The sequence below is a fragment of the Leucopleurus acutus genome, assembly GCF_964270905.1.
Source record: "Leucopleurus acutus genome assembly, chromosome: 10".
NCBI lineage: Eukaryota > Metazoa > Chordata > Mammalia > Artiodactyla > Delphinidae > Leucopleurus > Leucopleurus acutus.
This window is the reverse complement of record NC_139153.1, coordinates 47,833,140-47,850,651: the sequence shown is the minus strand read 5'-3', so window position 1 is coordinate 47,850,651 and position 17,512 is coordinate 47,833,140. Positions and strand designations below refer to the sequence as shown.

The 17,512-nt window shown below is 45.0% G+C and overlaps 1 protein-coding gene across 4 annotated transcripts in view; it reads left to right on the top strand.

Moving 5' to 3' along the window:
• The window catches only part of ZNF445 (zinc finger protein 445), a 28,942-nt gene extending 17,271 nt beyond the window's left edge, over positions 1-11,671 (top strand). The window contains exons 2-8 of one of the 4 annotated variants that reach the window (XM_082848555.1): positions 3,500-4,071; positions 6,425-6,593; positions 6,932-7,008; positions 7,306-7,432; positions 7,910-8,020; positions 8,908-10,784; positions 11,547-11,671. In XM_082848555.1, the coding sequence (XP_082704681.1) occupies positions 3,643-4,071; positions 6,425-6,593; positions 6,932-7,008; positions 7,306-7,432; positions 7,910-8,020; positions 8,908-10,784; positions 11,547-11,582 (2,826 nt within the window). In that variant the 5' untranslated portion in view covers positions 3,500-3,642 and the 3' untranslated portion in view covers positions 11,583-11,671. Of the gene's footprint in view, positions 1-3,499; positions 4,072-6,424; positions 6,594-6,931; positions 7,009-7,305; positions 7,433-7,909; positions 8,021-8,907 lie in introns of those variants that run through there. The other 3 variants (XM_082848556.1, XM_082848554.1, XM_082848557.1) reach the window with 3 other exon arrangements.
• The last annotated feature ends 5,841 nt before the right edge of the window (positions 11,672-17,512 follow it).

Below are 17,512 nucleotides of genomic sequence, written 5' to 3'. Positions count from 1 at the left end.
TTATTTTTGGCTGCATTGGGTCTTCGTTGCTGCGCACAGCCTTTCTCTAGTTGTGGTGAATGGGGACTACTCTTTGTTGCAGTGCCCGGGCTTCTCATTGCTGTAACTTCTCTTGTTGTGGGGCACGGGCTCTAGGCATGTGGGCTTCAGTAGTTGTAGCACATGGGCTCAGTGGTTGTGGTTCATGGGCTCTAGAGCACAGGCTCAGTAATTGTGGCGCACGGGCTTAGTTGCTCCGCGGCATGTGGAATCTTCCTGGGCCAGGGCTCGAACCCATGTCCCCTGCATTGGCAGGTGGATTCTTAACCACTGCACCACCAGGGAAGTCCCCTTTCCTATAAATTTTTACTTTTTATTGTAGCCTATTCTTTTCCACTTAGAGAAGACTCTTTAACATTTCTTTTAGGGCCTGTTTAGTATTGATGAACTCTTTTAGTTTTTTGCTTGTGTGAGAAGTTCTTTATCTTTCCATCAATTCTGAATGATAACCTTGTTGGTTAAAGTGTACTAGGTTGTAGGTTTTTCCCCTTTAATACTGTAAATATATCATGCCACTCCCCTCTGGCATGCAAAGTTTCTGCAGAAAAATTTGCTGATAGCCTTATAGGGGTTCCTGTATATATGACTCTTTATTTTTCTCTTGCTGCCTTTAGAATTCTCTTTATCCTTCATTTTTGCCATTTTAATTATAACATTTCTTGGTGTGGGTCTCTTTGGGTTCATCTTGTTTGGGACTCTCTGAACTTCCTGTACCTGGATATCTGCTTCCTTCTTCAGGTTCGGGAAGTTTTCAGTCATAATTTCATCAGATACCTTTTCAATCCTTTTTTCTGTCTCTTCTCCTGGAACCCCTATAATGTGAATGTTGATATGCTTGATATTGTTTCAGAGGTCTCTAAAACTGTTCTCATTTTTTTAAAAAATCTGGTTTTTTCTTTGCTGTTCTGATTGGGTGATTTCTATTATTCTACCTTCCAGATCACTTGTGCATTCCTTTCTATCAGCTAGTCTGCTGTTAATTCCTCCTAGTGTGTTTTTCATTTCAGTTATTGTATTTTTCATTACTGACTGGTTCTTTTGTACATTTTCTAGTTCCTTTTTAAAATTCTCACTGTGTTTATCTATTCTTTTCCCTAATTTAGTTACCATTCTTATTACTGATGCTTAGAACTCTCTATCTGCTAAATTACTTATTTCTCTTTCATTAGTTCTTTTTTTCAGGGGATTTATCTGGTTCTTTCATGTGAGACAGACTCTTCTGTCTTCTCATTTTACTTAACTTTTTGTGTTTCTGTGAAATTAGGTGAAACAAGTTACCTGTCCCAATCTTGAAGGGATGTCCTTGCGTGAGAGCATTCCTATACAATCTGCGTGTGCCCAGTGGCTTTGGTGCGAGAACTGGATCTGACGTGAGCATGAGTCACACCTTCCCCCAGGGTGTGCTCACAGTTCTCACCTTAGTGGGAGGTGGAGCTGGAGATGGAGGGGTTAGAGCTAGAGCCAGGTGTGAGCCAGAGCTTCTCCTATGCTCAATAGCCAACACCACCCTATTGGGAGCAAGGGTGTGTCTCAAGTTGCTGGAGCAAAAGCCCTGAGGGTCGGGTCCAGGCCTGTTCTGTTTCTTTTAAGTATGTGCTCTCCTCCCTCCCAGGACTGGCACCCTTGCCACCCTTGCCCAGTCTGCTGCCTCTGCATCTCCAGCAATAGCCACCCTCAGATGCAGTGTCAGGTCTGTTGCCCAAGTGTGCACTCTCCTTAGCAATGGCAGCCTTCACCCTAGTGGGGAGCTACACCAGAGTTAGAGGGACTGGAGTGGGTGCTTGCTGTGGGCCAGGTTGCTTGCTGGGGTGGTCGCAGGAAACCAGCCAGTGCCCCGGGTGGTTTCAGTCTGCTTCCTTTACTTCCTTTACTTTGTTTCCGGTAGTGTGCGTGCTGTTCACGAGTGGAGCCCTCCTGTAAGTCCCACTGGTTTTCAAAGCAGCCAAGGGGACTCGTCTTCCTGGTGTTGGACTCCAGATCTGGGGTGCCCAATATGTGGTTTGAACCCCTCATTCCCCAGTGAGGATCTGTGAGCCCATGATTATCGCCCTCTTCTGTGTCCCCTCCTCTCGGCTTAGGTCCCAACATAATTTCTTCTCCTCTCTTCCTGCCCTACTCCTTGTGGATCTTTCTTTATAGCCTTGGTTGTAGAAGAGTTTTTCTGCCCATCTCCAGCTTGTTTTTAGTAAGAATTGCTCCACATGGAGATGTGTTTTTAAAAAAAATATTTATTTATTTATTTGGCTGTACCAGGTCTTAATTGCCTAGTGTGGGATCTTCGATTGTGGCATGTGGGATCTTTTAGTTGCAGCAAGTGAACTCTTGGTTGCAGCAGGTGGTATCTAGTTCCCTGACCAGGGATTGAACCTGGGCCCCCTGCATTGAGAGCTCAGAGTCTTAGCCACTTGACCACCAGGGAAGTCCCATAGATGTATTTTTGATGTGTTCTTGGCGATGTGAGCTCATTGTCCTCCTACTCTGCCATCTTTTTTCTACTCTGCCATTTTGATCTCTTCTCTCTCTTCCAGCTTATTCTTTTTCAAGATTGTGTTGTGTATTATGTGGGTCTCTTGAGTTTCCATATGTTAGGATCAGCTTTTCAATTTCTACAAAGAAGCCAGCTGGGATTCTGATAGGGATTTTTTTGAATCTATGGATAAATTTGGACAGTATTGTCATCTTAACAATGTTTTGTCTTCTGATCCGTGAACAACGAATGTCTTTCCATTTATTTAAAGTTTTAATTTCTTCTAACAATGTTTTGTAGTTTTCATAGTATAAGTTTTGTTCTTATTTTGTTAAATTCATTCCTAAGTATTTTATTCTTTTTCATGTGATTGTAGATGGAATTGTTTTCTTAATTTTATTTTTGGTTTGTTCATTTTTACTATGTAGAAATACCACTGATTTTTTTTTAAAGTAAAAAAAATTTTCTTCTAGTTTTTTTGAGATATAATTGGTATACAACACTGTATAAGTTTAATGTGGACAGCATAATGATTTGACTTACATACATCATGAAATGATTATCACAATAAGTTTAGTGAACATCCATCTCATTTAGATATAAAATTAAAGAAATAGAAAAAAATTTTTTCTTGTAAAAAGAAATTTTTTTCTTGTGATGAAAATTCTTAGGATTTTCATCTTTACAATTTTTATATATAATGTACAACAGTGTTAATTATATTTATCAAGTTGTACATTACATCCCTAGTACTTATTTATCTTATAACTGGAATTTTGTACCTTTGACTGCCTTCATCTAGTACCCGCGACCCCTGCCTCTGGTAACCACAAATATGATCCCTTTTCCTGGTCTGCTTGATCCTGACAGGCTCCACTGTGCAAATGTTCATGAGTCCTTTTCTCAGAAATCTAAAGATGATCCTAACTAACAGCATCTACTTTGCACCATCCTTCTCACATCCCTCCTGAACAGTAATGTTGGTTATTTCAGTCTCTTGCCAGCGACTTCTGATGTCCCAGCAAATGGCATTGTCCCCAGCAGTGCTGAAAAGATACTCCCGAGGGCCCAGCAGTGATACATACAACTAACGCAGACTTGCTTGCACTCTGGTGGGTAGACCTTGATCAGGAGTGATGCCTCCAGGCAGGTGGTATGCTGTCCATCCAGCTCAGGCCAAGGCTTCAAGGGAGCGAGGACGCCTTCAGATGATAAAGAAGGAAGAAGAGGATGAAAGCTACACTTCAGTGCCAGCTGCCAGACCACAGACACTCAATCGTCCTGGCCAGGAGCTGTTCCGCCAGCTCTTCAGACAGCTTCGCTACCATGAGTCTTCTGGGCCTCTAGAGACTCTGAGCCGGCTCCAGGAGCTCTGCCGCTGGTGGCTGAGGCCAGATGTTCTTTCAAAGGCCCAGATTCTGGAGCTGCTGGTCCTGGAGCAGTTCCTGAGCATCCTGCCAGGGGAGCTTCGGACCTGGGTGCAGCTGCATCACCCTGAGAGTGGTGGGGACGTTGTGGCCTTGCTGGAAGAGCTACAGAGGGACTTCTATGGGACACCATGGAGGGTGAGTGTGAGCAAGCGTGCGGTGCCCAGTGAACTCTGCCTGCTCGTGAGCCTGCTTGTGGGTGGGCGGGGTGGGCCTCTGAACCTTCAACTCGGAAGAATTCAGGGGAGGTCTTCCCTTCTCATTCCCATGGCACCTGAGCAGCTAAGAACTCGACCCTAAGCAAAGGGCCATTTAGCAGGCAGCCCTTCCCTCTTTCCCAGAGGAATATAAGCTCCAGGAAGAAGAGGGTCTGCAAGTATCCATAAACAGTAATGAGGTTTTGGACACATTGACTTAACAGTGCATAAAGTACATCTCCACATACCTAACTTGACTTGTACTAACCTGTAAAGTGGGGGTGGTATCTCTTGCTCGTACACGGGGGAATTAGTGTCAGGATCCTTGGCTTCTAAGTACATCTTGAGACCTAGAAGAGCAGTCTACACAAACCATGTTACTTCTTTCTCAGTAAACTTTTGAGGATTTGTTCTTTGCGGGGGAGATGGGGAAGAAGAGTGGTGAGGGGCAGCCCAGGGCTAGGAAATTGGAAGATCACAATTTTAGACTGCATTCCACAACCTTGGTGTTCTTGCCAACATTGTGGTACCTTCAGAGCCTCAGTTTTTGAAAACAAAATGGAAAACTGATCTAACGGTGAGAATTTGTTCGTTACATATTTGAGTGCCTACCATGTGCCCAGCCCTGGGCTTGGTGCTAGGAAACAGAGCTGACAGTCCCAGTGCAGGCAGTAGAGCAGTGGGTCAGTTAAAGTGCACTCTGCGTGCCCCTCTGCCCCACTCAGGCCAGCCTCTCAATACTTCTCCGTACCTTTGAGGTTTTTTTTTTTTTAAAGAGCATTTATCATTTTTGTAGGCTTTTAAAAAATTTTATAAAGTATGTGTAATTCTACATGTATGATTCATGCATAAATGAAAGTTACTTTTAAGATTTCTGAAACATATTTGACATACTTCTCCCCTAAATTTAATATAAAAATTAGATCAATTAAAACATTGAACATTGTCTACCAGCAATAAATGATAACAAATATTAAACAAGAAAACCTTTTGCCCAACATTGGGTACTATTTTTTAAAATCTAAAAGAACATTTATAATTTTTACCAAAACCATGAGTTGTTCAAAATGACCTAAAGATAACTTTTAAAGCAAATAAGGTACATAGTAGGTACAAAATTGTGGCTTGGGTATATTCAAGTCAGTCGAGAGCTAGGTGTGTGGTTTAAAAATCCATGAAAACATTGCCAAACGAGCGGAAAGGGCCTACCTGGTTGAAAGCTAGTTAGAAATTAGAAAACAAAAAACAGAGCCTGGAAAAAAGCCTACCAGATTCTAAAAAATGAACAGAAATGCTCAAGATACATATAAATTATAGTTTATCAAAATTACCAAAATTTGAGAAACAGGGGCCTGAGAAAGTTTGTCCTTAAACTCATTTGTCTATGCTTCCATATTGTTATTTTTTCTTTATTCTCCCTTTGGTAGGATTTGGGAGGAACAGGAGATAAATTGCTGTGATCACTTTATCTTCTTCAGTCTATAGCTCGGTATTAGGTACTTAATGGCCTCAGGCTAAGATTCGTCCATATCAGTGTAGAGAATGTCTTGGCCACAGGGCCAGAAAAACCTGAAGTTCACTGGCTGTAGCTTCCTATACTCACTTTTGCATCAGGGATAGCCTTGCCTCCAGAGACCAGGACTATTTGAAGTCCCAGCACAGAGACCACCTTTCTCCAGGTCTCTGCTTGGATGGGTACCTCCCTGTTTTTGCACCTGAGACTTTTTCTTCTGTGATTCCATAGCTGACCCTCACAGTTAGCATTGTCTCTCCAGTGGTGTTGCTATTTTAGTCAGGTTTATAGTCTGGGAGCCTTCCTGCCTCTTCGAGGTCACTTTGCATATCATTACCTAGAGCAGTGCCCGAAACTTGATAGATGTTATCTGACTGCATCTCTGCTGTGAACCATTATCAGTTTAACTCTCAGGGATAAATTTCTTATTTCTAAGTTCCTGGCCAGGGGTGGGGACTGAGGGCTAGTGGGGAGGTATCCTGCAGCACCTGAGGCCTGACAGCAGTGCTGTCACTGACTTGCCATTTGCTTTCCTATGTCAGGCAGGAATCTGGCTTCACCTGTCTCCCCATGGCCCGCATTAGAGCCCAGGGAGGTGGAGGGGTGAGGGGATCCTCCCTGGGCTTTCTATTCCTCCTTTTCCCTCTACCTGTAGGTAATAAAGGACCTAGCTCACCGCTCCCTGGGCCTCTACCTTTTAGAGATTGGCCATGTGGCCAGTTCTGTGAGTTTGCTTTCTGATTCCCACGAGGATCCTCTCACAACATTTTCTTCTTGCCAGGACCCAGCCCTTGCCCAGAGCCCAGATGTGCATTGGATGGGCACAGGAGCCCTGCAAGCCGCACAGATATGGCCCCCTGCTTCACCTCTCAGGAGCGGCTCGGCTCTGGGGGACCACCTGCAGCCTCCCTATGAAATAGGAGTGCGTGACTTCCTGGCTGGGCAACCCGGTACTTGCCGCCTGGCTCTAAGACCCCAGCCTATGGCACACTTCCCAAATTTCCTATAACGTTGTCTTTTCACCCTCTGTCCTCTCAGGAGAATCCCTTCTGTCCTGGCCTTGAGCTCTGTGTCCTTTCTATCCTGTGACCCATGTCTACCTACCTTCTCCTCCCATTGTACCCCCCACTTCCTGACCCCAGCAGACACCGGGGAAATGTGAAATGGGTGTTTAAAACAGTCCATACCTGCCTGTGGGCCCGGGAGTCCTCCACGTGGGGGGAAGAGTGGGCTTCTCAGTGGGATACCAGAGCTGGGCTGCCCTCTCTCATGACTCTTTCTTCTTCAGATCCTCCTGCTGCACAGGTTTCTGCCCTTTCCCAGAGAGAGGGATGTTCAGGAGACCTGGTGACAGTCCAGCCTCAGGTGAGCCACAGAACCTTGGGTCCTTCCTGATGTCCCACCGTTGCTGCCTCATGGGGTAGCTGTAGCTCCCGTCTGTCCTGTGTCTTTCTGTCCAGTGACCTCACATCCCGAGACGCATGTCCCAGAGACCAGATTATCCCCCAGGAGCCCAGAGCTCTTCTGCTGGGTGATGATCTTCTCTTTCCCCTTTATCAGATCCATCCTGTACTCAACTCAGAGCCAGCCTCATTCCCCTGCCCCCTCCTAAAAGCTGGGAGTTGTGGACTGGCTCTAAGGCATAGGACCGTGTTTTTTCAGGAGGCTGTGACTTTCAAGGATGTGGAGGTGACCTTTTCCCAGGATGAGTGGGGATGGCTGGACGCTTCTCAGAGGAACCTATACAGGGATGTGATGCTAGAGAATTATGGGAACGTGACTTCTTTGGGTAAGGCATTGATATCCCCATGCTTCTACCTACCTCTACTTCTGCCTTCTTAGTTTTCATTATGGTGCATAGAAAGGGGCCTGACCTGGGTTTAGGTCCTGTCTCTCTAACTACTAACCAAATCACTTAATCTTAATGCCTGTCATGCTAAGTTAATATAAAGATTAAAAGTCATATGTGTCAAGTTCCTAGTCCATTTAGGCATCCAAAATAAGTTGGCTGATTTAACTAGTTGACTTGTCATGTGGCTCTGGAGAATGCTAGCGATCCTTTTGTCTGTGGTTTCTCTCAGCCTCTCTTGTCTCTGCTCAGAGCTGTCAGAAATTCCTGTCTAGGCCTCCTGTCCTAACTTCCTCCACCTGCCTCCCTGGCTTTCCCTCCTCCCTACCAGGAGCTCAGGCCTGAGAGGGTCCTGGAGAGTAGTTCTGTATGATTCATTTACCTTCCATTCACATCCCATTTTCTTCTCTTCTGCAGTGGGGCCATTCACCAAACCTGCTCTGATCTCCTGGTTGGAGGCAAGGGAGCCGTGGGGCTTGAATGTCCAGGGAGCTCATCCTAAGGGGAGTCCAAGTGCTGCCCCTGCAGGTGAGTTCCAGAGAACTGACCAGGTCTTGCTCCTCCCGCATCTACTCTCCTCTTTCTTAAGGTCTTTTATACTAAGAAAATCATGGGGAACTTACTCCATTGTTTACTGGAAGGAAGATCCTTAGCAGTGTTGCTAAGAAGTACTGGGTGCCTGGGCTTCTCCCCTCCAGACTGGCCTATTAGACATTGGTTTCTGGTCCTGCCCCTTCCCCAGCAGCGCTCTCAGTAACAGCTCTTGCCCACTGAGGGCTTCACTGTCCTTGTCAGTTCACTGATGCTCCTCCTCAGCCCTGTGCTGCTCTCCCCTTCCCGCTCCTGGGAACCCTCATCCCACTCCTGCTGCTCCTCTTTGCTTGGTCCTTCCCCCGTGGTAGGCTTGACCTCTAGCCCTTGCAGCCAGTCCTCCTAGGAGCCCCACCTCTCAGCTCTTGGAGACCTTCCTATCATGCTCTGTGTCATGATTCCTCTCCCCTCTCTTGCTGTTTAACACCTGCTTCTCAACCCTTTTTGTTTTTCACTGGATGTGTACAGCTAGCTGCTGTACCCGTCTTGCTTCTCCTCTCCCTTTCCTGTCGTCTGGAATACTCTTCCATATTTTGCCTTATCCCTGACTATTTTGTAAAGGTATTGGCAGTCAGGCAAAAGCCTCACCACCTAAGTTCATGACATTTTTTGGTTCCTTGGTGCTTTCTGCAGTTCCAAGTATGGGAAAAGAGAACATTCTCTTTCCCTTTTTTTTTTTTTTGGCCACACCTAGTGGCTTCTGGGATCTCAGTTCCCTGAACAGGGATTGAACCCAGGCCACGGCAGTGAAAGCCCAGAATCCTAACCACTAGGCCACCAGGGAACTCCCAAGAGTACATTCTCTTCTGTTTTATTTGTGTCAGGAAATGAGCTCCATGTGAAAACAGACAAGTTCATCTTAAAACATGAACCTTTGGAAGAAGCTATGCCATCAGGATGTCATGGTGCAGCAAATATTTCTGAGGGAACAGGGCTCAGAGAATCTTTTGCACAGAAGAGCAGGTTAAAGGAGCAATGTGGAAACCCCATACAAGTGACAGTTAAGAAAGAAGAGACCAATTCCAGCTACGGGACAGGAAAAGACTGTGAAGAATCGGGAAGAAGTAATAGTCTTCATCTAAAACATATTACATGTTTGAGAGGACCCAGAAAAAAGCAGTCCCTTAAACATGGCTATGGCAAACACTTCAGAGGGAGTTCATACCACTGTGATTACAAGGAATATGGGAAAGGGCTCAGACGCGTGATTGGGGGGTTTAGCCTACATCAGAGAATTCACGCTGGACTGAAAGGGAAGGCAAAGGATGCGCACGGGAAGGACTTCAGCCTTAGTCCTCATCACCAAAACGGGCAGAATCTTCACATGGTGGGGACATTGTATACGTGCAGTGACTGTGGGAAGACCTTCAGTCATAGCTCCCATCTTGCATGTCATCAGCGACTTCACACTCAAGAGAAGCCGTTTAAATGTAGGGCCTGTGGGAAAGCCTTCAGGTGGAGCTCGAACCGTGTGCGACATGAGAAAATTCACACTGGATTGAAACCTTATAAATGCAGTTTATGTGACAAAGCTTTCCGACGCATGTCTGCCTACCGCCTGCACCAGGAAATTCATGCTAAGCAGAAATTTCTTGAATCTTATCAGCACGAGGAAGCTCTCTCTTGTGGCTCAGGGTTTGATCATCATTTGAGAGACCAAAATGGGGAGAAACTCTTTGACTGTAGCCAGTGTAGGAAATTCTTCCACTGTAAGTCATATATTCTTGAACATCAAAGGATTCACACCCAGGAGAAACCCTATAAATGCATCAAATGTAGGAAAACATTTAGGTGGAGGTCAAACTTCACTCGTCACATGAGACTGCACCAGGAAGAGGAGGTCTGTGATCCAGACAAATGTAGAGAAGACTTTAGGCAGACCTCCAACTACAGTCAGCCCCAGAGTGCCCCCACTGTGGAGAAAGCTCTTTTGTGTCAGCAGTGTGGGAAGACCTTTAATCAAAAGAAAGCTCTCATTGATCATCAGAGAATTCACACAGGCGAGAAACCATACCAATGCAGTGAATGTGCAGAAGAGTTTCCTCATAAGTCGGCCTTTATCGTTCATAAGAGGCAGCATGCCGTCGAAATAAAGCCTGAGGACGTGCCATCGTTTAGTCAGGACGGAGCATTCCAAGTTCCTCAGAGCAGTCACACCACAGAGGAACCCTACAAATGCAGCCAGTGTGGCAAAGCCTTCCGTAATCACTCATTCCTCCTTATCCATCAGAGGGTTCATACCAGAGAGAAGCCTTATAAGTGCAGGGAGTGCGGGAAGTCTTTCAGATGGAGTTCTAACCTCTCCCGACATCAGAGGGTTCACTCTTTGGGGAAACCGTATGAGTACCATGAAAGTGAAGATGCTCCGAATCTGCAGTCACAAATACTCACTGGTGCAAAACCTTTTTGGTGCCAAGAATGTGGGAAAAGCTTTACACGTAAAAGAAGTCTTTTAGATCATAAGGGAATACACAGTGGAGAGAAACGCTATAAATGTAATCTGTGTGGGAAATCTTACGACAGAAATTATCGCCTTGTTAATCATCAGAGAAACCACACGAAAGAGAGACCATTTAAATGTCAGTGGTGTGGGAAAGATTTCATTGGAAGACATACTCTCTGTATTCACCAGAGAAAACACACCAGAGTGGCCCAGTCTGAATGCAGTGTGGCTGGGTTGTCTTCTCGCCAGGATACAGGGGTGAGTTTACAGGAATTAAAACCAAGTGAGGAGAAGAAACCTCTTGAAGATTGTGAGAAAACTTGTGATCAGAACTCCGGACTCACTGGGCTCCAGGATATACCCACTGGGGGAAAGTGCCACAAATGTACCACGTGTGGGAAAACTTTTAGCAAGAGCTCACAACTCATTAGCCACAAGAGATTTCATACTCGAGAGAGGCCCTTCAAATGCAAAGAGTGTGGGAAGACCTTCAGGTGGTCTTCAAATTTGGCTCGGCATATGAAAAACCATACTAGAGATTAGCTTGGGGTCTGACAGTGTGGGGAGGGGGTCCTGGCTACCCTGCTAGAGAACCCCTGATTGTAGGCAGTGTGGGGCAGACCTTCATAGAGGGCCCAGCCCTTTCTATTTTGGAAGCTAGTGGCAGAGAATCCTGAGGATTCAAAAATGCAGGGCAGGCACCCCCATCCTACTGCTGGAAAATGAGGTGCTGGGGAAGAGCAGCAACGTGTTGCAGAAGGAGGCTTGGACCCCTAGGAGTGGTCTTTGCACAATGGCCTGGAGCTCCCCCAGCCAGATCTCCTTCTATAACTCTAAAGGGAGAGACCATTGCCCTTCTTGGTTCAACAAAATGTCCGCGGCATGGTGGGCTGTGGCTGCTGGGAAGGGGCCAGTTGGATCCTAAGTTTCCCTTTTGAGTTTGGCTTGTGATGGTGCCTAGTCTGTTTGACCTTAAAAGCACCAGCAGCAGTAAGAACTAGTCTCTTCTGATGCCTCCAGGGGAGTTCTGGCTGCGGCTTCAGTCTTCACAGCTGACTTTGGATATTTGCCATGGGCGTAGAGTTGTCTCAGCTGCGAGTGGAGAACAGGGTACTGGGCTTGATCACCTGGAGAATGAAGCTCGACCAGTGCCCCATCGCCATCTCCGTCCCACAGGCCTGTATGGGCAGCAGCCGTTCATCTGCTAAACAGAAATGTGCTGAGCATCTCTCATGTGCCAGGCACTGTCGTGTGTGCCAGAGACCCAGCAGTGAGTGGAACAAAAAAGTCTGCCATCTTGGATCTTTACAGACGATAAACAAATGAGATATATATAGTATTTCGGATGATGATATGTGTTGTGGACAAAATGAATCAGAGTAGAGTGAGAGGGAGTGCTGGATTGGGAGGTAGGTTGAGATTTTAAATGGGCTGGTCAGAGAGGGCCTCAACTGAGAAGGTGAGATTTGAATAAAGACCCAAAGGAGATCATGGAGGAAGCCCTGTAGGTCCCTAGATGCTACATAGGACCCTTCACAGGAGGTAGGGTCTTGTCTGGTCTCCTAGGGAATGGCAAGTAGGCCCCTGAGCCAGAGTGGAGTGAGCCAGCTGGAAGTGAGGAAGCCAGAAAGGTGGAGGGCCAAGGCACATGAGCATCGTGGGTCCTCACTGGGGCTTGGCTACCTCAAAGGGAGGTAGGGGGCTTTTGGACAGTTTTGAGTTGAGGATTATTGTGGTCTGAATCTGAACCCTTATAGAATGTAATTCAGATTCAGAGTCCCATGTGTTGAGGGCCCAGGGTCATGGCAAGGGCCTTGGAGTCATCAGATCTGCATTCCAGGCTTGGTTTGTCTTTTCTTGGCAGGATGATCTTGAGTAAGTCACTGAGCATCAGCGTCTATTTCCTTGTGTGTGAAATTAGAGTAGCTGGCTCTGCTACCTGGCTATTGGGATTGGTGAAAAGAAGGCTTGGTTTACTAAGATTCTGGGTTAGGGGTCTGATCTCTAGACCAGAGCCTTCACAGAGCTGCAGCTCCCATGTCAGTTGATGCTACAAGCACAGAAATACCCCTTTACTGTCCAAATTTTTCATCCTCCCACTCCTTGTGTGCCACCTGGTACCTCATAGAGTTCCTGCCCCAATAGGGGTGTTTCTACTGCCATTTTTATAAATTGATATATATTTATTTTTAAACATTCAAATCAAATTTTAAAAAATGTATATGTAGTAAAAATCAACAAAAATCTCTCTGTATTGAGGTAAGCCTTGAATATTTGGGGATAGTGCTGATGCAGTCTGTTCAGTAACCTGAGTTTTAAAATAATTTTAATTATATAAGTAGTATGTGATTATTATAGAAATATTAGTAAATACAGATCAGCTGAAAGGAAAAGTCTGACTACTTGGAGCTAACTACTAAACATTTTGGTGTAATCAGTGTTGGGTTTAACTTCATTGCCCTTGCCTGAATGCCCCTGGGCGGACCTGCCTTGTGCTGTCTCCCTTCACCTTCACGCAGAGTGCCACACTCCTGTCCAAGCTGGCCCAGGTCCTTACTCTTTTAAGTCCCAGCCTTCCCTGACCTGTGTGCCTCTAAGCCCTCTCCCCAGGTCCCACCTCTCCTAATGCCTGTATGTTGCTCTGTTAGGTGTTGTCTGGGTTTCCAAAAGTTATTCCCACTACTGCAGCCGGACCAAGTACTTTGGAAGCCAGGTTTGGGTGCTTATTTATCCTTTGGCTGGGCAGAGTAGATTTTGCACAAAGTTGACTCTTTTAAGGAATATAGAACTGGATTTATTATTTCAGCTAAGTCAGGATTGGAAGTTTTTGAAGGGGTCTGTGAGTGAAATGTTGACTAGAGACCGCCCACAAGCACGCCTGCTACTTGGGAGCCCAACCATGGGTGGTTCCGAGTCATAGGACGCTCAGACGGTTTCTGACTGCCCCAGCTATCAGTGCTCACCTCACACCCCATCCTGGCCTGGAGAACATACCCCTTATTCCAGCCCTGCCCCGCCTTCTCTCCTCTTCCTAGGAAGAACTGAAGTTAGGGCCGGCGGGAGCCAGATGGGCTGGGACTCCATGGAGAGGAGTGGGTATCAGGAGGTCTTTCAGGCAGGTGTCCAGTATGGTTGGTCTCACCCTTGCTGACAGAGACTGTCAGCCCAGACAGAGGCATGTGCAGAGAAGAAAGCGCAGGAAATGTAAATTGATATGGACCATCTTACACTCATAAAGTTGGCAAATTTTTAAAAGCCATTGTGTGGGTAAGTGTATGGCACATGGGAGCTCACTGCCATGGGTGTGCCAAGCAATTTGCAACATCTTGTAAAATTGTGTGTACTCTACCACTTAGAATTCTAGTCTTGGATAAACCCTAGAATAACTCCATGTGAAGAAGGAAATGTGCATATGACTGTTCATTGCAGCACTGTGTAGATAGTAAGACTGGGAGAAGCCTAAATTTCCATCAACAGAAGAACGGGTAAATACATGGGTTGTTTGGTACTTTGGGAACCAAAGTGAACATGAAAGAGCTAGAGTTACATCTGTCAACACAGATGAATCAAGAATGATGCTGAGAAAGTTGCAGAAGCTACGAATACCATTTATGTAAAGTTAAACATACTGTGTATCTGTGGGCGCATTATTTAAACTTACTTGTGTTTCACTTTTTCTGTAAAATGAGATAGTAGTGCCAACCTCACAGGGTGATGGGGGGAGGGGGACAGTTAATGAATTAATGCATGTAAAGTGCTTAGAATAGTGGCTGGCATGTAAACCTTGTTGGCATATAGTAAACAGTGTTACTCTTTTATACAATAATATATTTCCTATGGATTCAAATTATATGAAGAGTGTAAAATCATGTGTTAGAATGAGGTGTGAAAGCCATGCTCTGCTTTCCCAGAGCAGGAGTTGCTGATGGAATCACGGAGGGTACGTGGAGGCTTCAGTTGTGTTTTATTTCTTTTAAGAAGTTGATGTAGATGGGTCAGCATGTTGATTTAATGGGATAAGTGGTGGGTTCTTTTTTAACTGTTTGTTTAAAACATCTCAAAATAAAAATATTTTTGAGCATGGGCTCTGCCATTCTATGATTTTATAGAAATCCTGGCTCTGCCATTTATGTGATGTCTCTTAGAGCGAGCCACTCCATCTCTCAAGGCTTCAGGTTCTCACCTGCAAAAATCGGGAGCAACACAGATGGCTCTTAGTAAAGGAGTGGTTGAACAGGTCTGATACATCCATGATAGAGAACTGGGCAGCAGTTAAAAAGAATGGGAATGTTCTCCATGTATTGACAGATGATCCCGGAGGCCTGCAGTTTATAGGAAATTATAAGCTCCATTTCCTTTCATTCCTCCTTGCCTAAAAATAACAAGTGATGCCAGAAGCTGTAGCCTTATAATTTTAATGAAGAAGTGGGAGCCTGTGAATGGAAGATGCCGAGTCATCCATTCCACTTTTTTAGGTTGGTGAATAAATAGGTTTACATACCAACTACCCCACCTTTTATGTTAATGCTAACCCAGCTAAGAAGAGCAAAGAGGTTTTGTGTCAGCAGGTTCTAGTCAGGAGCCAGAAACCATATTAGTTAATTTAACAAAAAACTTGTAAAGAATTGTTCACTAGATCTGTCTAAGTAACTGTAAAGGCAAAAAGAGAAGGCTAGGGTATCATGGAGGAAGTAACTGTGAGAAGGAGCTACCACCCAGGACTGGAGGAGCTGTGATAGAATCTGGCCTCATTTTGGATGTTTGACCACTGACAGCTTTCAAGCCCTGTCCCCATGTTGCCTCGCATCTGGGCAAGCTGATAAGAAATCCCAAGCACACCCTCTCAGCTCTGAAGGGGAAGTTTATGCAAATCCTGGCCTTTTTTTGTTGCACTGGAATCCTCACCCCTAACCACAATAAAAACCAGAGCCACTCACCCCTCCTTTATCAAGGCAAACCACCTGGCTTTGGTACCTGTCCTGCTGTCTCCACAGAGCCTCATTATACGAATAATAAACTTTTTCATAACCTCTTGATGTGTGTGTGGTCATTATAGTTTCAACATCTGAACCAGTTTGGGGTGGTGGTATCACAGTGATCCCGCCTCCACAGGGCAAGATCCAAAGCAGAAACAAGGAGAAACGGTTAGAATCGTTAAAACGTTAGACATTGGAAGAGAGCCCCTGTGGAACTGAGCTCAGACCTATGAGCAGGAGAGCACTGCTGGGCTGGTGCTAGTGTCTGAGCTCGGGGGAAGGGCCCCATGTAGGCAAAACCTGTAAGCTGGACTCTGCTGCTACCAGAAGGAATTGCCACTGCTGGGGTGAAGAAGCATTGGGAACAGGAAGCAATGCCCACAAAACCCAGGAAGGAACAAGCCCCCTCTTCCTCCTTGTATTAGGATTCTCCAGAGAATCAATCAATAGAAAAAATATATAGGAAGAGAGAAAGAGAGAACAAGGAATTGGCTCATGATTATAGAGGCTGGCAAGTCCAAAATCTGCAGTGGACCAGCAGGTTGGAGACCCAGGAGAGCCCATGTTCCAGTTCCACCCAAAGGCTTTTTGCTGTAGAACCTTTAAGAGCTGATGTTGCAGGTGAAGTCAGAAGGCAAGTCTGCTGGAGAATTCTTTCTTGCCTGGGTTGGCCAGTCTTTCTGTTCTATTCTGGCTGATTAGAAGAGGCCTGCCCTCATTATGGAGAGTAATCTATTTCACTCACAGTCCACCAGTTTAAATGTTAATCTCATCCAAAAAACAACCTCACAGGAATACCCAGAGTAACATCTGACCAAATGTCAGTGGCTCAGACAAGTTGACACACAAAATTAATCATTACACTCCAACACTGCAGCTTTCCTCTTGCATTCCTTAATTGCAGAACCTAATGGAACCAGGGAGCAAAGCAGAGATGTGGATCGCAGAATTCAACCCCGTCATCACAAAACATCTATAGGAGGGCAGCTTTGAAGCAGAGAGACAATAAGCTAAATAAATGGTGCAGCGTTCCTGAATTATTTATTTTTAAAATTCCTAGGATATTTGACTTAAAAATTTGAGACCAATAATATTTGTTGAGGAAATCATGTGGTGACTGGTGACTTAAAGGTATAAATTATGTCATAAGCAGTTGATTTTACCCACTGACCTTGTAATAACTAGCTGTTCACTGTGACCTTACTCCTCTTGCTGTAATGAACTCAAAGCCGCAAGAAGAGTCTCTCAAAATTAAGAACACAGTTAAAGGTATTCCACTTTATAAACATTATTTTACAACAAATTTCAATAAATTAATAAATTTAATAAAGCAAATTTGTGACTTTAACAAAACATAGCAGAATCCCAATTTACCTCAAATGGAGCAGTGACTTGGATAAACCCCCAGCAGAGCACAGAGGAAACCAGACAGCGAAGTCCTATAGCCCTGAATTTGAAAAGGATCTTCCAATTAAAAAGACATGCCTCCATTTGAATCCATGGTTGAGCTGTCTTTGTTGCCCAAATGACGTGGGAGCACATCAGTTCGTGCCTTTCACAATTAAATCTGTATAAGTTAGGTAAGGCAAGGAGAATGTATGCATCTAGTTCTACTGGTTAAGATTCATAGGCTATTAATGTGGTTTCAACAGATGGGTTACTATTTGTGTGAATCAAAGAATCTGATAAATATACTGGGTAGAGGTAGAAAAAAAATTGTCTAAGTATGGATGTTTTCCCTCTGCAACTTTAGGTTTGAATGAGAGTAGAAAACAGACTGCCTGCCCTCAGATACATCATTGTGGTTTACTTGAAATGGCTGTGGAAGATTCTCCCTTGGTGAGAAAGAGTCCGAGGAGTCATTATGTACATAAACCAATACTAAATATTGAAGTCAGCAACCCAAGAGAAGTATACTTTTAGACTAGTGCAAACATTTCCACATACTAGTTGTACACATGAATCTTATTCATATAGAAATATAAAGTTGTTGGGAAAATCCACAAGTTT